This window comes from Ictidomys tridecemlineatus, chromosome 5 (genome assembly GCF_052094955.1).
Source record: "Ictidomys tridecemlineatus isolate mIctTri1 chromosome 5, mIctTri1.hap1, whole genome shotgun sequence".
In the NCBI taxonomy this organism is placed as follows: domain Eukaryota; kingdom Metazoa; phylum Chordata; class Mammalia; order Rodentia; family Sciuridae; genus Ictidomys; species Ictidomys tridecemlineatus.
The window spans coordinates 176,367,870-176,389,643 of record NC_135481.1 but is presented as its reverse complement, the minus strand read 5'-3'; the positions used below and the strand labels follow the sequence as shown (position 1 = coordinate 176,389,643).

Below are 21,774 nucleotides of genomic sequence, written 5' to 3'. Positions count from 1 at the left end.
GGAGGAGCAGCCCGCCCCCCCACCCCAGGTGAGAAGGTGCCTCCCCCTCCCCTGGGGGACCTGCTCTCGGCTTTATTTTTATTCCCTGCCCTTGGGAATGAGCTCCATGGAGGGGGAGCCTGGCACAGTGTCTGGCAGAGGGAGCCCTGGACGCGTTTGCTGAGTGACTAGAAGAGCGAGTTCATCACTCAGCCAACGCTTACCAGCCCCCACTATGGGCATCCAGGAAGGCGTTGCCAGGCGGATGATCCCAAGATACAGAGCAGAGAACAGAAGGGAGGCAGTGAGGAACCCGCGGGCCTGGTGCTTGGCCAAGCCCGTCCTCCATTTTCTAGCTGTGTGACTGGGGTTGGGTAATCGCCCTCTCTGGACCCCACTGTCCTCATCTGCGAAGTGGAGATACAAATACCCAGCACGCTGCCCTGGCCTCCTCCCCACGCCACCCGCTGCCTGGATAATTGGTTCTCGTCACAGCAGCCAGAGGGACCGTCCCTTTTCCTTTTTCTTCCTTTTATTTCTAAAAATGTATTTATTTGTTTTTTTTTTTGAGTAGGTAACAATTTGCATGCCTCAGAATTCAAAAGGTGCAAGAGAAGACGTGGCGAGAACAAAGTGTCCCTCCCACCCAGTCCCAGGCGGCCGGGGCTCCTCCCCAGAGGCAAGCTCTGTCCCCTCCTGGTTTCATCTATTATGCCACAGAGAATTTCAGGCACCTACGAGCCAGTGCGTACCTTTATCTCCATTTTTCCCTTTCTTTAAAAAAAGCAGACAGTAGCATAACGTGCGCATGATTCTGCCCCGCGTTTTTTCTCACTTGGCAATCCAACCTGGAGAATTTTCAGGGGGTCTTTTGAAAACATATACCCAGTCCCTCCCCTGCAAACCGAAGCTAAGTAGATCTCATGTTCTCAGGATAAAATCCAAATGTCGCCAGGGCCCTCGGTGACCTCCGTGTCTTCGTCTCTGACCCCACCCCCCTCTTCTCACTCTGCTCCAGGCACCCGTGGCCTCCGGCTGTTGCTCCAGCACTGCGGGCACCGTCCCACCCCAGGGCCTTTGCATCTACTGTTCTCTCTGCCCTTTTCCTCCAGAAATTCTCTGGTCTCCCTCTCTTTTGCAGATCTCTACTCAACTGTCACGCATCCAGAGAGGCTCTCCATTATGGTCCTCACTCAAATTCCCACCCTCCCACTTGTCCCTTTAAAATCCTTTAATTTTCCCGGCAGAACTGGTCACTTGCCAGGGAGGTACTTGTTGGTCTGAGCTCCGCGGTATGAGTCTGGGTCTGCCTTGGTTGTGTTCCATCCCGACACCTGGATTTGTGTGTGTGTGTGTGTGTGTGTGTGTGTGTGTGTGTGCACGTGCACAGGGCTGGGGGTTGGACTCAGGGCCATGTGAAAGTGGCAGTCAAGTGCTCTGCCACCGAGCTGCACCAATACCTGGAATCCAACAAGCACTCATAATAATTTGTCGTCTGAGCAGACGCCACGGCGCACGCCCGTCATCCCAGCAGCTGGGGAGGCTGAGGCAGGAGGATCGCCAGTTCAAAACCAGCCTCAGCAAAGGTGAGGCACTAAGGAACTCAGTGAGACCCTGCCTCTAAATAAAACACAGAATAGGGCTGGGGATGGGGCTCAGTGGCCGAGTGCCCCTGAGTTCAATCCCCAGTACCAAAAAAAAAAAAAAAATTGTTACCTGTGCAAATAAACAGATCTTCATTTCACAGATGTGAATGTGCGGAAAAGGGGAACCCCTTGCTCAAAGTCAGGGTGCAGTCTTCGAAATCCAAGTCCCCAAGCTGTGTTCTCATCCGACCCCCTCCTCCATTTCCTGGCTGTGTGGTCTGAGGCTGGGCTCTTGCCCTCTCTGAGTCCTACGGTCCTCACCTATCCTGGGAGCGGTGAGGAAAATGAGAGGGGTATTAGCTGGGGAGCCATGATGTCCCCACACGCAACAACGGGTGGTTGTCGTCCCTGTCCTTTGTCTCCACCAGTAGCCCCTCCCAGGCTGGCCCATTAGTGGCCATTCAGTGGAACAAGAGGGTTCTGGCCATTAACAACATCTTTAAACAACAATCCCAAGGAAATATTTTTGAAATCCGTGTCGTGCTGGGGAACAGCTCTGAGTTACTGACCATGCAGCCGTCCTGCTGTATTTCTTAACAGAGTTTATTCCGACACGTACACTTTCCTCCCGTAATTTATGGAAAGCTCATTCTCGTCCTCAGGAAATGGTGTCCCCTGCCCCTCAGCGCCCACCCGCCATGGAAGGTGACGGGGCAAACTCACCAACTTTCATCTTTAAAGGGCGTCTGCGAGGCCCTTGCCCGACATCGAAGGTCGTTTCCTAGGAACACACTGCAATTTCCTTGTCCAAAGTGCCCAGCCCGGGGCTTCTAGGAATTCAGGAGAAACTTGTCAATTAGGAAAAATTGATCCGCCACTGGCAAAGTGTCCCCCAGCTGACCACTCCACCGTGTGGCCTCTGGAAAGGCTGCCTCTCGCCGTCCATCCAGGGCTCCTGGTTCCAGCTCCAAGCCAGATGAGCCCAGCTTTAGAGGCAGAGAGACCCTCGCTTCCAGTCTTGTCAGCATCATAGACTTTGCTGTGTGAACTTGAGTAAGTCACCAGACCTCTCTGGTCCAGTGGTTCTCTCCACCCCCTCCAGTTTTTTCAGGGAAATGACCAACCAAATTCAGGGAGATTCAGGCCTCCCTTCAGCAAATACAGAGAGCACGGGCTGAGGAAGGGGCCCCAGACCCGAGCCTACCCTCCCAAAGCCCGTTCTCCACGGGGACTTGGACCAGCCAAACACTCGAGCCATGACATGCCACCTGACAGAGGAGGTGGGGCTGGGGCTGGGGGTCCAGAGGGTGAGGAGCAGGAGTCACGGCTCCAGGGCTGCTAGGGCTGGGGAGGGAAGCCCAGCGCAGGACCCGGCCCCCGGCCAGGCCCTTGGCCCCTGGCCTTTGCTCTGAGTGGTCCGAAGCCCCGGTGGGTCCCAGCATCTTGACAGGGGTGTGTGTGTGTGTGTGTGTGTGTGTGTGTGGAGACGCCCTTCAGACGCCCACGCAGGGCTCCCCCAGCCAGGCCCCGCCCTGAGTGGCCCCAGGTGCTGTGGACGCGGTGGTCAGTGGGCAGCACAGGGACTGGCCCTCAACTCGCCCTGCCCAGGCCCCGGACAGGCTCCTGCTGGCCCCTCCTGACCTCTCTGCCTAGGCTGCTCCTTGTCCCTCCTGGGTCCCTGAGATGCACCTGACCCCAGGTGGTCACCCTGCAGCATCTCCTGCCCTCATGTCCACAGGCCCCCTCCCGCCCATCTTCATGACTCTTCTCAAATGTCACCTCCTCTGCCCCAAGCCACCGTTTTAACAGCCTTCCCCTCCCCCACCACCCCCTCCTGACTCCGCGCCACCTGCCCTTCCTCCGGCTCCTCATTCGCCCCTTCACTTAGCGGACGCCCAGTGAGCGCTGAGCGCGCCCCCACCTGTGCCGGGTGCGCGAGACCCAGGGGAGTGAGACCAACAGGGCCCGGCCCGCGCAGGCCTGGGGACCCAGGGGGACAGATGCCCTTAGTCACATCGTGCCTGCCTGCCTCAGTAAGGAGAGCTGCAGAAATGCAGGGGCCAGGAGAGCAGATGAGGGTCTGGTCAGGCTGGGGGCCAAGGAGGGCTTCCCCCAGGAACTGGTAGCCAGCTGGGATGGAGGGGAATAGGGGTGAGGGTGGGGGGCTGGGGCTGGGGGCAGGTGGTGGGAGAGAGACGAGCCTCCGGTGGACAAGGGCATGGTGCCGTGGGCAGCACAGGCCAGCCACGGGCAGAGCATGGAGCGATGGGAGGCAGAAGAGACCCAGAGGGGACGGGGCTGTGCTGCAGGACACCCTGTGCGCCCAGGTGAGGAGCCCCAGGTGCGCCTGCGCAAGACCCGAGGCAGCCGGAAGTGGGGTACTGACATCTGGACTCACCCCTCGCATCCCCAGAGAATGACCGGAAGTAGTATGAGCAGTGGGTGCCGCGGCCATCCAGGGTGGAGGGGTGGGGGCCTAGGCCAGGAGGAAGCAGGGCCCTGAGGTTGGGTGGACAGCAGGGCTGTGGGCAAGAGCGGAGCCAAGCTCACTCACCGGGTTGCCCCTTACCCAGGGGGGCCAGGCAGGGCTCCTGCCCAGCACTGAGGAGCCCACTGACCCAGGAGCTCCTCTCCACCCACCCTCCCACCCACCCATCCATCCTTCCACCCATCACCCACCCATTCACCCATCCACCTGTCCACCCATCCACCCACCCACCCACACTTTCACCCACCCATTAATCCTTCCACTCATCCATCTATCCACCCACCCACCCACCCATCCATGAATCCATCCATCTATCCGTCCATCACCCACCTATTCACCCATCCATCCATTCACCCTTTCATCTACCTACCCACCTATCCATCCACCCATCCACCCATCCATCCACCCATCCACCCACCCATCTATTCACCCATCCATCCGTTCACCCTTTCATCCACCTACCCACCCATGTATCCACTCATCCACTCGTCCACCCACCCATCTATCCACCTATTCATCCGTCATCTACCCACCCATCAGTCCACTCACCTCCCACCCTCCCAGCCGCCCGTTCTCCCGTCCACTCACCTTCACCTCCTCCGTCCACCCTCCACTCTGCAGTATGTCCTCAGCTGTGCCGCGGAGCAGGCCGAGTGTTGAGATCCAGGGGCCAGAGGCCCAGGAGCCGGCCAGCTGTCACGGGAACCGCCGGTCTGCCTTCAGTACTGGATCTTAGCAATGATAGAAGGGACCTTGGAGGTCACAGAGGTAGACACCATTGTCTCAGGGACAGTGAGGGCCAGAGAGGCTTAGAGCCCCACCCGGTCACCTGGCTGTTGACAGGAGGATGAGTTTTGAACCAGTCGGCCTCCGACTGCAGCCTTCCTCGAGGTTCTGGAGCCCAGTGTGGGGCCAACGGATCCTCAAGGAGACCTGCAGGACCCCTGGCAAACCACACCCCCCCAACAGCTGCCTTTCAGGGGCTCTGGCTGGGCAGAAGCTTCCGTGCCTCCCCAGGGCCCACAGACGCTGCTTGTTAACTACGCGGAGCTGAGCTGTGGCCTGTGCCTGTCTCTTTAAGAAGGACCTGGGCCTCACTGCCCAGCCAGCTGTCCCCAGGAGCAGAACCAGGCAGGTGTGGTGGCGCCCCTGCCTCAGACCCACAGACTCACCTGCTAAGATCCTGCGGGGGGGGGGGGGCAGATCCTGGGGGGGGGCTCAGAGGACCCCCTCCTCCTGGGAAGGGAGGGACCTGGGTTCTAGACCCTGAGGCCTGGGCTCCGGGGTGGGGTGTGCGGGGCCCTGAGGGGTGCAGGGTGTGCCCGCGTCCTGGTGTGCGGTCACTCCTCTGAGCATTCCATCAAGGCCAAAGCCATCCCCCTGACTGGGCAGCCAGCCTCTGCTGACTGAGCTCTGTGGGGTGCCGTTTCTAGGTCCCAGCACTGTGACCTTGGTCAGGGCCCTGGTCTCTCTGCCCTCCCATCTCCTGGGCCAGGGGGAGAGCAGGGAGGGGCTGGCTGCCAGGGCCACTGCGTCCTCCATTGACTCAGTCTCTGTGCATCGCAGTCGGTGTCCCTGGGCCTCTGGATCGCCTGATTCCAGAAAAGGTGTCATGAGCCCCGGGCCCGGCCCGCAAGGCACTCAGTGCCTCCCACCGCGTGTCACCTCCCCTGTGCACAGAGCTGGGGAGCAGAAGGGAACCCCTCTCAGCCCTCAAGGCCATTCTTAGGGGTAAGGAATCAGAGAAGAAGTCGGTGTTCAGAGTGCCAGTTTGCAACTCACAGATTGTACGACTCACCAGCCTCGGGACCTGGGGAAGATGTCCGCTCGCTCGGCCTCCATGATTCCCATCCCCAAACAGCTTTGAAAAGGGCACCCTCCTCTGGGCACACCCGCCATCCCAGCAACAGGGAGGCTGAGACAGGAGGATTGCACATTCAAGACCAGCCTCTGCAGTTTAAGGAGGCCTCAAGCATCTTAGTGAGACCGTGTCCCAAAGAAAAAAAGAAATAAAAAGGGCTGGGGAGGCGGCTGGTGGTTAAGCACCCCTGGGTTCCATCCCCAGCACCTGGATAAATTCACAGTCAACTGAAAGCCACAGGCCCCGCGGGCGGTGAGTGAGCCGCGGGCCGGACTCGGCGCCTGGCACCACTTCTGTGGTTATTACTGGGATCGGGACGTGGGAGGCAGGTGGGAGGAGAGGAGCGCGCTGCTGGAGGAGGGGGCCGGGCGTGGGCAAGAGCCAGGACCTGCAGGGTGACCTTGGGAGGGCTGTGCCTGCAGAGGGAGCTGGGCGCTGGCCCCTGAGTCTGCACAGAGTTCCCGGAAGCGGAGCTCCCTGCCTCGGGTGGGCGGCGTGGCCCTCCCTGTCCCCAGCCCCTCGTCTGTCCCAGTGGCTGGGCAGAGTCGGGATCCACGCACAGATCTTGCGATCGGCCACTGTCCTGAGCGACCCCCGGCCCTTCTGTGGGCCACACCATAGACCCACCGCAGCCTGAGGCTCACCAGCCGCCTGAGGAGGGAGGCCGGGCGTCCATTTCCCACCCCAGAGCCACCTCCGCCCACCCTGTCCCACGCAGGCCTCTTGTCCTCCATAGGGAGAAGGGACAGCCGAAGCTCGGGCTGGGAGCCACCCGCGTGGTCCCCAGAGGAGGCAGGACGTGAGCAGTTGGTCTCTGCCAGCTGCCTCCTGGGCTCCAAGGACTTCTGGGGCCAAGGACAGGTGACAGGATTTCTCCCCAGGAGGAGGACACAGAGGCACCGGGGCATGGTCGGAGCCCCCGACCCGTACCAGCAGGTCCCCATCCTGCCAGCTGCGGTGCCCAGGGCCACCCGAGTGCGCCTTGCTCTGCCTTGGTGGCCCCGTGGCCAGGCCCTCACCACGCAAGGCCAAGGTGGCTCCCGCTGCCCCCCAGGGCCAGAGCCCCAGCCGGGCACAGGAGAGGGCCCAAGGCCTGCCCTGCCCCGGGCAGACGAGGGTCCTGAGGCTCTGCCGGGCACCGCTCCCTCGCGCGCCGGCACTTGCCATGATCACCCAGCCGTCCCCTTCAAGTGTACGGCAACCATAGCAACAGACAGATGTGCCGTCCCAGCCGCGTCCAGGCCAGCCAAGCCCCAGCCAAGCACCAGCTTAACCCTTCCAGCTCAGGCAGGCCAGGGGCCCGAGCCCAGCCTGGCCAGGCCACCGGGACCAGGGCCACCCCGAGGAGCCATTCGTCTCTGACACCCACCCTCCCTGTTGGGTCCCTTCCACTTTTCTACCCACTTCTGCCTTTTCTCCCCAAATAGAGACAGCGGTGAGGGACAGGTGTCCTATCTGAAAGGTGGGGGCAGTGCTGGCTGAGCCCTGAGTATTATGGTATAGCTGAAGGGCACTGGGTCCAGTCAGGTGAGCTGAGTCAGGCTCCAATGGTGATTTTCCTTCTGGCTTGCTGTGTGACCTTGAGCAAGTGACTCAGCCTCTCTGAACCTCAACTGCTATCTCTGTTCTACGAGAGAGGCAGACAATCAGATTTCACATAGATCTATGGGTCATCTAGTATACGCCAGGCCCTGTGCCCAAGGAGACGCTAGGGAACAAGCAGCGCTTACCCCCAGGAAGTGAGGGCACGGGGAAGACATTAGCAACCCGTGGAGTGACTGTCGTTTTTGTTCAGTGCCGGGAAAGCCGAGGGCCCTGGGATGGGGAGTAAGGGGCAGGGGCGTGCCCGCTCTGGACAGGTGGTCAGGGAGGGCCTCCGGGGGCAATGTCCTCACTCCTGCAGCCCTGGGCCATTCTCTGCGCTTTGCTCCAGCGGCCACTGGGCTGAGGCCACTCCGGGAGACTCCCAAGCCAGCAGGAGAGCCACCCGCTGTCCCCATGTCCCCACTCGAGGCACGTACAAGTTCCTTTCCTGACCCACCGGTATGGCCTGCAGCCTGGCACTGTCCTCGGTGCTGGGGACAGAGCAGGGACAGAGCTGGCGGCCGGCTCTGTCTGCCCTTCCTGGAGGGGACGCACGTGGGTGAGACGGAGGGACAGACAGACGAAGACGAGGATAGCGGGAGGGGGCGGGGAGCCCGGGGACCCCGGCCGTGTTAGACTTGGTGGCAGAGACGAAGCCTGGGGGCCAAGCTGGGGGCCGTGGGAGCCGGAGGATGTACGGCCTCCTCCTCGCCCAGGGCCTCCCACCCAGGGCCTCCCGCGCACCAGCTCAAGCCTGTGTCGCTGCCGCCTTCTTGGCACCCAGCACACAGTAGGTGCTTGATAAAGTCTGATGTTTCTAACGCCGTGGGTCCCCGTCGAGGATGACCCCTGCTGATGGGGCTGCGGACCAGGGGAGGGTGGCCTGGGGCCAGGGGGGCACAGGGAGGAGGCCAGGGCCAGTGGGGGAGAGGCCGTCGCACACTGGGACACTCTCCTGAGGGAGGGTGGGGTCTGGCTCTGGGGTGGGGAGCGGGGTGACTGGAGGGGCTGGGGCCGGGCTGGAGGCAGGGGACGGGGAGAAGCTGCAGAAGGGGCCCCAGGAGCAGTGAGCAGGCCCCCAGGTGACAGGGCCAGAGAGGTTCCAGCGGACTCGGGCCCCCAGCCTCCTCACTCAGCCTCCGAATGGCCTCCGCCCGAGTGTGGGCTGGGCCACGCCAGTCCCCAGGATGGAGGCCCCTGCCCTCCGGGGAGGGCTGACGGCAAACAGGACACACAGGCGCCTGGTCTGTGGGGTTGTGGGGGCTGCCTGGGGGGAGCGCGCCAGAGGCAGCAGAGGCAGGAGCGGGAGCAGGGATCGAGGAGGGGGCGGCGTGGGGCTGGGGGGCGGCGTGGAATCTGTTTTGTACCAGGACTGAACTCGGCCCTCGACCCCTGAGCCCCCTCCCCAGCCCTGTTTTGCATTTTCTTTAGAGACAGGGGCTCACTGAGGTGCTTAGGGCCTCGCCATGGCTGAGGCTGGTTTGAACTCACGGTCCTCCTGCCTCAGCCTCCCGAGGCCCTAGGATCACAGGCACCCGCTGGCTGGACCATCCTCAGGAGGCCGAGCTTCCGTCCCCAGTACGGAGTGTCTGGAGGGAGCCGGAGCAGGGACACGGGTGACTCCCCTTGGAGTAGGGTCCTCTGGCTGCCGGGTGGGGATAGACTGTGGGTGGCAGCGGCAGGAGCCCCGGGTCAGGGAGGCGCCAGGGCGAAGCTCCAGCTGAGAGGCAATGGAGGCTGGTCAGGGAGGCTGAGGGGGTGGAGGAGCAAGGGAGACTGGCAGGGCCTGGAAGCCAGACTCGGGTTTGTGATGTAGCCTGAGGGTTGGGGGAGTCAGGCGGGGAGACAGGGTCGGAGAAGGACGAGTCGGGGAGAGACAGAGAGCTCCGGCCGCCAGCAAGTACCCAGCCTGGGCCTCCGGAGGCCGGGGGCTGCCACGCTGGGGGGCGGAGCGTGGGAGGGGAGGCCAGCTGCCTGGCATGGGGACTCAGGGACGGGTACAGAGTGTTGGTGTCAGCAGAGGAACAACCAGCAGAGAGCCATCTTCCATCCAGCCAGGAGGGAAGGTGGACACCAGGCCTGAGTCCACGGCCAACAGCCCTAGGCAGTGCGCCATATCATCACCCCACTTCACAGACTGGGAGCCTCAGCCCAGAGAGGTTGGTTCTCCTGCCCAACGTCACACAGCCTCAGCCATGAGGGCAAGTCCCAGCAACAGTGCTGTGGCCATTTGGGGGGTAGGTTGTGAGTGTTTGGCAGAGACGCAGACACTCCCTCAGTACTCAGTTTGCAGAGCAGGCAGAAGGTGGTGTCAGAAGTGACTGCGGTTCTCATGTGGTCACCCCGGGCCCAGGTGCCATTCCTGGTCTGGGAGCTGGGAGGAGGCGTCTTGAGGGAGACCTGCTGGGTCTGGGGTCTGTAAAACAAGTTCAGCAGAGTCGACCCCCGAGTTCTTATGAGACAAGCTGAGGTGGACCAGCCCCAAGAACAGGCCCCCACACAGCAAGTGCCGCGTGGGGCGTCTGGCTGGCTAGATGCAAGGTGGAACTTCCAGGCAAAGTGCCAGGTGCCGTGGTGCACACCTGCAAGCCCAGAGGCTCGGGAGGCTGAGGTAGGAGGACTGAGAGGCTCAAAGCCAGCCTCAGCAACCGCGAGGCGCTAAGCACCTCAGTGAGACCCTGTCTAAAGAAAATGCAAAATTGGGCTGGGGATGGGCCTCAGTGGCTGAGTGCCCCTGAGTTCAATCCTTGGTACAAAAAAAAACCACAAGGGAGAGACAGATGTGCACAAGCGGTGGTTCCTGGGGGAGGCTGGCAGGGTGCGGGGTGGGGGCGTTCAGGACAGTGTGGGCCCTTCCAGGGACGAGCCCCAAGTGTGAGGAGGAGGCAGGTGCGGGGTCCTCCTCTGTGAGGTGGCTGTGCTGCTTCCCAGTGGGGGAGGTGGTGTCACTGTCAGTGTGCTCTGGGGACACACCCCCTCTGAGTGACCAGCAGCTCATTCCAGGCAGATGGCGCAAGTGAGCACCAGAACAGAAAGTCGGGAGGCCGGGCACCCGGCGGCTCTGCCTTCCTTTGCTGTGTGACCTAGGACAAGTAGCCTAACCTCTCTGGGATTTATCTGTAAACCTGGATGCCGGAAGGCCCCCCGCAGGTAGTGGCTTCATCCTTATTCAGAACTTCCGATTTTAGTAGGTGACAAGTCCCCAGGGACACCTGAGAAGTTCTCTGCTGCAGAAGCCAGCTTCTCCCCAGGGCAGGAGCTGGAGACATGAGGGTGCAGGGTCCCCTGGGTCTGGAGAGTCCCCCCCGCCCCAGGCACCCTCTGGCACCGTCTGTGACTCTGCTTCCCCCACCCAGGACAGAGCAGCCTGGTTGCCCTTCTAAGTGCTGCCATTTCCCAGGTGAGCAAACCGAGGCTCAGAGGAGACGTGACCCGCCTCAGAGCCGTCCTCCAGCCACCAACCCCAGCCACCAACCCCAGCCACCAACCCCAGCCACCAACCCCAGCCACTCCTGAAAAGCTGGGCCTCGCCCTCCCCCCCCCCCCCAGCGAGGCAGGAACCACTCCAAGACAGGGTCTCGCTGAGTGCTGAGGCTGGCATTGGACTTGCGATCCTCCTGCCTCAGCCTCCTGAGGCTCTGGGATCACGGGCATCTAGCCCCATTTTAAAGATGAAGACACTGAGGGTCGGAGAGCTGACCGTCATGCGGTGACATGGCTTGTGAGAGAGACCTGAGCGCGTTCCCGAGACGCGGGCCACGATGACCCCAGTCCCACCACCCAGGCCCGGGGGAGGGGAAGCCGACCTCGCAGCCTCCGCCCAGGAGGCCAGGTTTCCTCTGCCCAGGGTCCCCAGTGCCCAGTTTCACTTCCCAAAACACAGCCCTATTTTGGATCCTGCTGACTTCCTTCCCCCGCAGGCCGTGCGGGTTCTGAGGGCCGGTCAACCGAAGGCCGGACCCGGCGCCCCAGGCCTTTCCCAACGCCCCTCTTACACCACCCGGGGCGGGAGGGACTGTGGCCACAGCCGCAGGGGCTCTTGGGGAGGGGACGGCACAGGGGGCCAGCTGCCCCACCAGCCTCCTCCCAGGACCTCCACCACGCCCAGGCTCAGAGGCCAGCCCCAGCCCACGCTCAGCCAGAACCCGACAGAGTGGGCGGCTTGGGCCGGGGCCCAAGTCCTGGCCACACTGTGTCCTGTCCTTGTGACCTCAAGCAAATCGCCCCCCCCCACACTCCCTGAACCTCAGTTTCCTTCTCTCGGAGCCCGGCTGCCCCAGCAGAGCTTCCAGCAGAATCTTTTGAAGTTCCATCAAATTAAACAGCACAGAGCCACCGAGCCTCTGCTCCGGGCCGGACACTCTTTTTCTTGCTTGTTGGATTGTTTTGGTGCCGGAGACTGGACCCAGGGTGCTTTACCACTGAACCACATCCCCGCCCTTTGTATTTTGTGACAGGTTCTCGATAAGTTGCTGAGGGCCTTGCTAATTTGCAGGGGCTGGCCTCAACCCGGAGATCCTCCTGCCTCAGCCTCCCGAGTCACCAGAGAGAGAGGGGATTTCGGAGAAACAGGTGCAGGTCACCCATCCTGGGTAAGCGCTGAGCCTGGGCTTGCGGTTCTATGGGGTGGTCAGGAGTGGCCTCCTGAGAGGCTGATGACCTACAGGGGGGGACAGAGCAGGCCCTGCAGGCAGCGGGGAAAGGCAGCAGCACAGGGCGGGAGCAGGAGTCGAGGGCGCCGTCCAGGGAGGGGGCAGGGAGGCCAGAGCGGGGTCCTGGAGCCCAAGGCCAGGGCCTGCTCTGAGCCTCCTGGAGCAGGGGAGATGTGACCGGCCTGTGCCGTCTCCCCAGGCCACCGTGGAGGGCCCTTGGCAGGTCCAGCTGGAGGCCGGAGAAGCGGAGAGGCCGGTGCGTCCACCCGGGGGGTGGCTTCAAAGGTGGGTGGCAGCAGAGAGGAGAGAGCTGTCAGCCTCGGCGGTGGCCAAGGGCTGTGCTCATGGATGTGAAGTCAGGGGAGGCCACCGAGGCGTTTGGCTGAGTGACAGGAAGGCTGTGCCTCGGGGGCGGGCGCTGGGACAGGAAGGTGGGGGGCGGGCCTGGGGCTGAAGCTGGGGTCTAGACGCGCCCCCTGAGATGCCCGCTGGCCTGAGCCGGCCAGTGGGTGGCAGATCTGGAGGCCAGAGGAGAGAGGACCAGGAGGGCACAGGGCCAGTCCCCTGCCAGGTCTCACCTCGTGCCCCTGCTCCCTCCAGGGGTGCTGGCCTTCCAGGGTCCCCCGTGGGCACTTCAGGGGTGTGGGCCCGGCAGCCACAGCCTGGAAGGCTCAGACGGCCCGGGTGCTGCAGGGAGCCCCTCCCTGCCCGGCCTCAGCTGCACGTCCCTAACGTGGGGTGACCATAGAGCCTGCTCGGCGGGAGGCCGGAGAGGGTCGCTGTGGTCACTGACGCCGTGACCTGGAGTTCCTCAGGGTGGATCCCGGGACAGAGGCCGGGGGTGGCCCTCCTGAGGTCGGGAGCCATGGGCACCCCCCTCCTCTGGCCGGGACAGCCCCGGGCCGTGTTGATCAGGCTGGTCCCCACCTCCCCAGCTCAGCCGAGAGGGGCCGGCTGCCAGGGCGGCCAGTGAGTGCAGGACGGGGCTCGATCCCCGCAGCCTGCGCCACCCGACGCCGAGACCCTCGGGGAGGTGCCCGCAGGGCCACCCACCTTGAAGGGTCACCCAGAGCGCACTCAGGGACCCTCTCCACGGCCCTGGAGGGAGCAGGGCTGAGGAGCATCGGCGTCCGCCCTCCCTCCCTGGGCCACCCGCAGGACAGAGGTGATGTCCCTGCCCTCCTGGAGCCGGGGTCCTGGGGAGGCCAGGGCTTGGTGTGGCCCACCAGGTCCCCAGCTCACTTCCTGGAAGGGCGGGACACGGTCACGTCCCCAGCAGCCTCCTGCCCCCCTCGGCAGGTCCCCTGGGCAGGTCTGGGGTGGGGGGCTTTGGTGAGCAGAGGGGCCCTGTCCCCGGAGACCCAGGAGGCCACCCCCCCTCCTCCCTCAGCTGTTTGTTGAGCACCTGCTTTGTGCCAGGCCCTGTGCTGGGCATCAGGGATGCGGCTGGGACCAAAACGGGTTCAGAGCCCAGCGTGGTGGCCCACACCCATGACCCCAGCAGGTGGAATGGCATGTGTGTGCCTCAGGGTTCAAAGCAGGGGTGCAGTCCCCGTGGGAGTGAGCGTGGCAGGGGCCTGGGGGTATTCAGGGAGCCACGATGGTACTGAGGGCTGAGTGGGAGTTAATGAGGTGAGTGTGGCAAGGGGGGAAGGGGTTTGTGCAAAGGCCCTGGGGTGAGGGGAGCTGGACGAGTCCCAGGAACAGGAAGGTCGTGTGTCCGGAACTCCAATGACCGTCACTGGGCCAGTCATGGGTTTCACAGAACCAGGAGAGAAGAGGTGTCAGAAGTCACCCACGCTCCTCAAGGCACGGGGCTGGGGACCAAGTCTCAGCTGGGTGAGGGACATGGCTGGGTCAGAGCAGGACAGCACAGGCCCAGGGTTAGAACTCAGGCCTCTTAGCTTCTGCCAGGCCTCTTCCTGCATCGGGCCCGGGGCCCAAGGGAAGGCGAGAAACCACGGGCACCTGACCCGCCGTGAGACCCAGGGTCCGTGTGCGCGCATCCGCTTCAGCGCAGGGTCCCTGGGCCGCAGAGCCAGGTCTGGCCCTGGGACTCCCTTCCAAAGGGAAAGGAAAAGGAAACTAGGGAGGTTAGTTGATCCAGCCTCCCCTACCCACTGACCTCCAGCCTCACCCTTAGCGGATTTCTTAGCGGAAATCGTCCGTGGCAAATAGCAAGCAGCATCCCCATTCATGGATGAGCAAACCAAGGGAAGGGGAGGAAGCAAGGCCCTGACCTTGAGAACCTGGTCACGGGGAGTAAAGGTGTCCTGGCTCTCCCCTGGGCCTCGCCTAGCCCAGGTTTTACCCTCTGGCAAGGGAGTAGTCCTTCCTGCTGTCTCACTGAGATCTCTCTTGCTTTCAGAGGCAGCTTCCCCTTGTTTGGTAGCCAGAGAAGTGGTCCCTGACCCCAGTGGAGGGGACAGAACAGGGGGAGGAGACTCAGAGACCCCCTCCAGACACCACAGACAGGACCCAGGGTGTGGGGCTGCTGGGGCCGCGTGGGGAGGTGCAGGCCACTTGCCCCTGGAGCCTGGGGAAGGCTCTGGGAAGCTGCAGGAAGAATTCCCAGGGAAGAAGTCCCTCGGGCTCAGCCCAAGGACAGACGGTCTCTCTGGGACGCCTCTGCCCGCGGCCTGAGCTGGCGGCCAGCAGTGGCTCAGCCCAAGGCCTCAGATCCTCCCGAGGCCGCGGTGGCCTTGGATCCCTCCACTCGCGCCCGCCGCGCCCCTGCCCGTCACAACCCTCCGGCAAGAACTGACTTGGTAGAGCCCACAGCTCGCCCAGGGTGCAGGGCCCGCCTGCTCAGGTCAAGGGGACGGCAACGCTGGTGGCTATTCGTTGAGGACCTCCTGGACGCCAGACGCTGAGCTAAGGGCCTCCGTGTGGACAGCTCTACTTGAACCCTGAGGCGGAGCGCCCGAGGGAGACCCTGGCCTCATCCACACCTTACAGGTGAGGATGCTGAGACTCAGAGAGGTTGAGTCAGTCAGCCGAGGTCACCCAGCCCGACTCAGTACAGGCTCCAGAGACTGCGCTTTGTTTATTTATTTCCTTTTCTTTTTGACATCGGGTCTCACCTAGTTGCCAGACCGGCCTTGAACTTGCACTCTTCCTGCCCAATGAGGCAGGAAGGAAAGAGCCCTGGCTGGTGGGCGGGAGGCCGGACCCTAAGCTCAGCTGTCAAGGACCCTAAGCTGAGCTCTGCTGTCAAGGGCCTGGATGAGTCCTCTCTCGGGGTCTCAGTTTCCCCATTTCTGAAATGCAGTAGCTAAGTAAATGACCTCACGCTGTGCTGAGGCCAACTTTGATACCCTCTTCCTCTTGGGGAGATTAGCGCATTAAAGGCTCTGAACCTAACAAGCGGTGACACACACTTGTGATCCCAGCCACTCAACTGTGGAGGCTGAGGCAGGAGGATTGTAAGGTTGAGGCCAGCCTCAGCAATTTAGTGAGGCCCTAAACAACTTAGAGAGACCCTGTCTCAAAAAATAAAAATGTTCTGGGGGTGTGCCTCAGCGGTAAAGTGCCCCTGGGGTCAATCCCTACCACCAAAAAGAAAGAGGGGAAGGAAAGAAGGAAGAAAAAGAGAGAGAGAAAGGAGACTCTGAGAAGTCCTGAAGTCAGGACCAGCCAGGGCGAGGGGGTTAGCAGACAAGCGGAGTAACCAGCATACTGGCCTGCAGTCCACCGGGCCTCTAGGAGTGTGGCCGGGGCTCGGGAGCCCTGTCTGTCCGTCAGTCAGGGGACAGCTGTTTATCAGTCGGCCCTTGGGCATAAGGGACCCACAGACGTGACCTGTGTGTGGGGAGCGCCCTCCCTGGGGAAGAGGTAACTACCACACCGTGGCCCTCGCTCCAGAGGAGACCAGCTGGGGAGCTTGGGGACCTGGAAGGACCAGACCTGTCTCCCTGCCCGCGTTCCCAGGAAGGGCGGCAGATGGTGACGGTCATGGGGTTTTGGAGTGTGAATAGGAGTTCTCCAAGAACAGCCCCAGGAGAGGGAAAGGCCTTGAAAGCCAAGCGCAGGAGCCTGGGTGTGGGCCTGGTGGACAGAGAGTGACAGAGGTCAGGACCCCGTGGGGCGTGGGAGGGAAACCTGGGGCCTGGGGCGGCGGGTGCAGGGAGGAGGAGGTGCAGGCATCTGGGCCAAGGAGGCCCGAGCTGCGTTTTCTCTCCTGGTGCTGGGGTTCAAACCCAGGACCTCACGCGTGCTGGGCAAGGCTCTCCCTCCAAGCTGCCTCTCCAGCCCCTCGCAGCTGCGTGGCAGTGACAGCACATCTGACGGGACTCTTGGGTTTGCAAGAAACCCAGCACCCAGCAAGGAAGAAGGACTTTCAGGCATGGCTAACCCAGGGGCGCAGACAGTACCGTCAGAGATCTAGCCGCAATCCCAGTGATCGAAAGATCGGGATGTTTCCACTGGGTGGGGTTCAGGTCAGGCCTGCTCCAGCTGCCTGCTCTGCCTCTGGGGAAGGAAGCAGTTCCTCAAAGGATCCTCAGGATGCTGTTAGCGGGGGAAGAGAGTTGCCAGGGAGCAAAAAGCAACACGCGCCGCTGAGGATGGTGATGGCTGCTGGAAGATGGGTCCTTCCCAGCCCAGGGCCCGTGGACTCGGCAGCTGAGCCAAATGACTGAGGGCTGGTGTAGACGGGGTGGGCGTCCTGGGGGAAACAGGCCCAGAAGTGAGGCCTCAGCAATGGGTAGGACCTGGGCAGGTGGAGTGGGCACTGCGGAGAACAGGTGTGCAGGGGAGGGCAGATGAAGGGCAGTGGACGGAGGTGGAGCCCGAGCTAGATGCTGGACATCCTGAAGGCCATGCCCCTCAGACCTGGCTGCTGGTTCTCGGAATCTACAGGTCCGGGAAACAGCAGCTGTGGTGCTCAACAACCATCTATGGCTCCCTGTGACCCACCTGGTGGGGGGTCCAAAAGCCTGGCCAGGTACTCAAGGCTGCAGCATGCCTACTGCCGTCCCGGGGAGACGTGCCCACCACCCTCAGACACACCACGACCTGCTGCACCTCCGTGCTGCCCACCACACTGCCCTGCGGACTGGCCCTGGGGCCCGGGAGGCCATGGGGGGAATGGGCCTCCTCTGACCCTGGAGCCTGGAGGCTTCATGTTGGTTAGTGGGTTTGTCACCCCCAGGCCACTGGCCTGATGTGACAGGGGGATGGCAACAGGCCTGGGCCCCGAAGCCAGGCAGAGCAGATTCAAATCCCCCTCTGCCCCTCACTAGCCGGGTGACGCTGGGCACACCATTTAACTTCTCCTTGGCGACTCCTCTGACCTCTCAGATATGAACAGGGCTTCATAGGAGGCTTACAGGTCGTAGGTACAAAGTTCCCGGCGCACAGTAGGCCCTCAGGCGGCTCTCATGATTTTTGTTCGACTGATGTCTGTTGACCCTTCTATGAGTTCAGGCCAGACAGAGGCCACACGTGGTCTTTCCTGATCTCCCAGTGCTGGGCACATAGTAGGGGGTTTGTGGGGGTTCACCTCCGGGGCAGAGCCAGGCTCCCCGCTGCATGAGTGAGGCTGCAGGGAGGCCCTGAGGGTCCCACCCTTTCCCGACACTGACCCAGCGAGCGGCGGTGCCAGCACCCAGCATCAATAAATTACCTGGGAGTTCAGGTGACGGACAGATCCAGTGTCAGCTCCTTTGTCCTGCGGGGAGGACAGGCCCTGGGATCCCCCTTGGAGAGCCTCCCCCACCAAGGGCTCCATCCTAACGACAGCCTTGCTCCCAGGGCACCCACAGTGTCCAGGCCCCGTCTGGGCACGTGACCCCACCCTCGACGGACACCCCACAGGATGCTACCGAGCAGGTGCGAGCCCCGAGGGACAGACGAGGAGACCAGGCTCCTGCCGGGTCTGGTTGTGACCCACAGGCCCTCCGCGCCCTCAGGGCCCCTCGGGAGGACGCCTGCTGTGTGCCGGGCACCGTTCTGGACCTCGGAGATCCTGCCGTGAACATGAAGGCGTCCCTGTCCCTTGGGGACACACATCCCAGTGGGTGAGGGATCAGAAACAGGAAGCGAACACCTCTGGGTTGCAGAGGAGGAGACGGGAAGGTGACCACGCAGGCCAAACCGAGTCACTGGGGGAGGGGACGTGCTGTCCAAGGAGCCATCAAAGACAGCCCCTCTGGGGAAGTGACATTTAAGAGAAATCCCTGAGCGAGTCAGTTCCAGTGTATCCTCCCACAAGCAGCGCGCGCGGGCTGTGGGCGGAGTGGGGTCCTTTCCTTTCTCTTTGCCCTGACTACCTCCATCTTATCATCCGGGGCACCCTTAAGGTGGGGCTTTCCAGAGAGGCTCAGTGAGCTCCCGGCCCGTGTTCTCCTGGCACCCTTTAGTTTTTAATTTCTCAATCTGTCTGTCATGATCTTTATAAATCAGCTGAGCCAGGCGCAGTGGTGCACACCCGTAATCCCAGTGACTCGGGAGGCTGAGGCAGGAAGATTGTGAGTTTGAGGCCAGCCTCCACAACATAGTGAGGCCCTGTGTCAAAATAAAAATTTAAAAAGGTGGGAGTGTTGCTCAGTGATAAAGTGTTCCCATCCCCAGCATCAAAATAAATAAATAAATAATGAATAAATAAATAAAACCTTCAGGATGTCTGGGGCCCTGTCCATCTTGTTCATTACCATATTCCCACCCTGCACAGTGTCTGACATGCAGAAGACTCTGGAACAAATGATGGAATGAGTGGCAGGTGACATCATGGTGACAGGAGCTAGCATTTATTGGGGGTTTATTCTCACAACAACTCTGTGAGCTAGGGATTGTTATCAATATCCCCATTTTACTGGTGTTGAAAACCAAGCCTTAGCAACTTGTGTCACCGATGGAGGTGACATAAACCCATAAGGAGGAACCCAGTAAATGATGGCAATCCGGCTGACGGTGGGGCCCGCAGGGTCGTGCAGTGATGAGTGCTCCGGTCTGATACCTCCTTGGTGAGAACCAGCCCGTCCGCTCGTTCCTTTATTCAGTAACTATTTTTTAACCCTCAGCCTGGTGCTGGGTTCTGGCAGTAAGGAGGTGACCAAGCATCCAGAGCAAGGACAGGGAAAATCAGGGGACTTTGAGTGACCCGAGGAAGTCCCTGAACCGACCTGAAGGGTCAGGGAGCCTTTCGGGATGTGGGGGTATGGAGTGGCAGCGGGTGACTGGGCACTCTGCAGCGGGAGGTGCTTGGCAGAAGCCCATGAGGAGGTGACACCAGCCCTGGCATTGGGACCACCCCTCCCCGAGGTCCTGGGGCTTCCTCGTTCCTCCCAGTCCTTTGGTGCACAGGCTCCTGGGGGCACCTGTCATGTCCCCTTCACCCCCACCTGAAACTTCCGGTGAGCTGGCTCACGATCACCTTGAAGCCAGGTTGCAGATGGTGCTGCTCATCTGGACCCCGGTAGAGCTCAGCGAAAGGCAGGCGATCCAGGCCACAACAGGCAAAGACCGTCACCAGCGTGAGCCTAGTCCCTTTTGTAGGACCCAGCATCCCCGTCGATGGAGCTCCGTGAGCCAGCGTGCTAACCCGTGGCATTGGAAGTGACGGGAGCCCCGGGGGTCCGGACCTCCCCTGGGCGTCTGGACTAAGGGTTTAGAAATCACCCAGGGCGCCCGTTGGCCTCGGGTTCCTGGGCACCGACTCTGTTTCCAGACATTTTGGCAGGTGTCTGGAAAGGGAGGGAGGGGAGCCGTTGCCCCCTAGGCCGTGACTGCCCCCTGCCTAAGCTGGGCGCTGTGGAGACTTGTCCCCACCCCGCATGCTCTGTGGCAGGACCCCTCCTAAAACATGCCGCTGACACTGACAGGCCTGAGGTCCAGCGGCCTGTTTCTGCTGGTTCTGCGGAAGGAAGGCGGGAAGGGCTGCAACCGTCCATGCCACTCCTCGGCTCGGCCTCCTCCCCCCTCCCCAGCGCCTCTTGGGACAGGGGGCCGGCTCGGGCCTGGTGCAGAGCAAGCAGCCGCTGGGAGGAGAAATAGGCCTCTGTCCTTAAGTCCCCTGACCACAGAGCCCTGGACCACTGCAGCAGCCCTCTCCCCTGGTTGAAGCTCACTGATGGCTTCCACGTGTCCTGGATGCCACCCACGGTCCCCCCCCCCATGGTCCTCCAGACGCCCACCTCACCCCTCCCCGCCCACTGCAGCCTAACTACCCGGCCTCCTTCCAGCTTCCGGAAAATGCCATCTCTTCTGGCCTCAGGGCTCTTGACCTTGCTGTTCCCTGTGCCTGAAATTCTCTTTGCTCAGACCTCAGCACGGCTGGCTCCTTGAAACTTTGTCACTGAAGTCACTGTTCCCATGCTACTTCCTCAGAGGGGCCCCCCTAGGAAAAGCATCCTCCCCATTTCCATCATGGCCCCCCATGACTGATGCCCCTGTGCTCCATGGTCATCCGCCCCCACTCACTGGTGAGTTCTAGAGGGACAGAGAGGCCTCGGGAGCCAGGAGCATACCCCAGCGCCTGCTGCGCGATGGCCGCACAGCAGATATGTATTGAATGAAATGCAAAAAAAAAAAAAGGATTGAGAGCGCTCCTCGTCCTCCCTCTGCAACTCCACGAAGGAAGAAATGGCATTTATTGGGCACGTGTTATACGCCAGGCACTCCCACCAACATTGCCCCCTTGAATCTTTATTTCTATTCTCTAGGTGACAAGGTCGGCATCTGACACCCCACGGAGCGCACCTGTGAGCGCGAAGAACCCCCTGGCAGAGAGTCGTCAGGATCCACTCCCAGCCTGTGGCACCTTACCCAGGCCCGTGTTCTCCCCACTGGACACGCTGTGCCTCCTCCAAGCCCGATCTCAGCCCAAGATCGGCAACCGGGTTCTTAGATTCTAAGATGCAGTCAAAGACCCACACTGGAGAGAGAGCTGGTCTGGCTGAGTGGTTACTGAAGTGGACCTTGGAACTGGGCAGTGACCTAGGCTCAAAAGAGGACCCTACTTCCTAGGCAACGGGGTGCCCTTGCTGACGGGGATCCTGGCCATTGCGAGGCTGGGGCACTTTTGTTCTCAGGAAGGGAATCAGCGGGAGGGGTATGGTCAAGGGACACGCTGGAAAAGTCAGAGCAGGGGCTTCCAAATCATGCAGAAGCCCCTGTATTCCTGAGACTGGTGGCCGTTAAGTAACACCTTCCCTTCTCGGAGCTGCAGTGGTCATCTCTTTTAAAGGGGGCATCCAGCATGGATCCAAAAAGAGCTCTTGGGAAAATAAAGAGGAAAAATGACTGTGGAGTTGTTGGTGTATATAAAGTAACATGGAAATGTAAATTATCTAAAAATAATCTCTTATGTGAAAATGCAGGGAAAGGTTGGGACTTGGAAGACCTCTTAGGTTCTTCCAGCATTTATTGGCACCTACTGTGTGCCAGGTGCAGTGCTAGGGCCTGGAAATATAGGGATGAGTCAGATATGGGCTTGAGCATCTGGGGCTCCCTGTCTTCCCCTGGGGGAAGCAAGCCAGGCATGTGCAGTGTGGGGCTCCTCTCCGCGGGGTGACAGGGGAAGACTTGGTGTGTGATATGGTGGCAGGTGCCAGACAGAGCTAAGCTGAAACCCACTCCTCCATTCTCTTGGCCTTGAGCAAGTTGGGGTACCTCTCAGAGCCT

The 21,774-nt window shown here is 61.5% G+C and overlaps 1 protein-coding gene and 1 long non-coding RNA gene across 9 annotated transcripts; one reads left to right on the top strand and one right to left on the bottom strand.

Moving 5' to 3' along the window:
- Positions 1 to 493: 493 nt before the first annotated feature.
- Positions 494 to 7,584, bottom strand: LOC144378102 (uncharacterized). Of its 8 annotated transcripts, none has more exons than XM_078051604.1 (7): positions 5,852 to 7,584; positions 4,642 to 5,645; positions 3,964 to 4,087; positions 2,289 to 2,395; positions 1,696 to 1,891; positions 1,440 to 1,599; positions 494 to 827 (listed from the first exon to the last, which is right to left on the bottom strand). In XM_078051604.1, the coding sequence occupies exon 1, from the start codon at positions 7,079 to 7,081 to the stop codon at positions 6,092 to 6,094; it is 990 nt and encodes a 329-aa protein (XP_077907730.1). In that variant the 5' UTR covers positions 7,082 to 7,584; the 3' UTR covers positions 494 to 827; positions 1,440 to 1,599; positions 1,696 to 1,891; positions 2,289 to 2,395; positions 3,964 to 4,087; positions 4,642 to 5,645; positions 5,852 to 6,091. The 8 variants fall into 8 exon arrangements, with proteins under 8 accessions (XP_077907730.1, XP_077907728.1, XP_077907727.1 ...); XM_078051602.1 differs by having other exon boundaries at positions 494 to 1,599; positions 4,642 to 4,784; positions 4,883 to 5,645; XM_078051601.1 differs by having other exon boundaries at positions 494 to 1,621.
- Positions 7,585 to 12,459: 4,875 nt separating this feature from the next.
- Positions 12,460 to 21,394, top strand: LOC144378103 (uncharacterized). Its single transcript, XR_013439639.1, has 2 exons — positions 12,460 to 15,108; positions 20,814 to 21,394. It is a non-coding gene; the product is annotated as an uncharacterized LOC144378103 (long non-coding RNA).
- Positions 21,395 to 21,774: the final 380 nt, after the last annotated feature.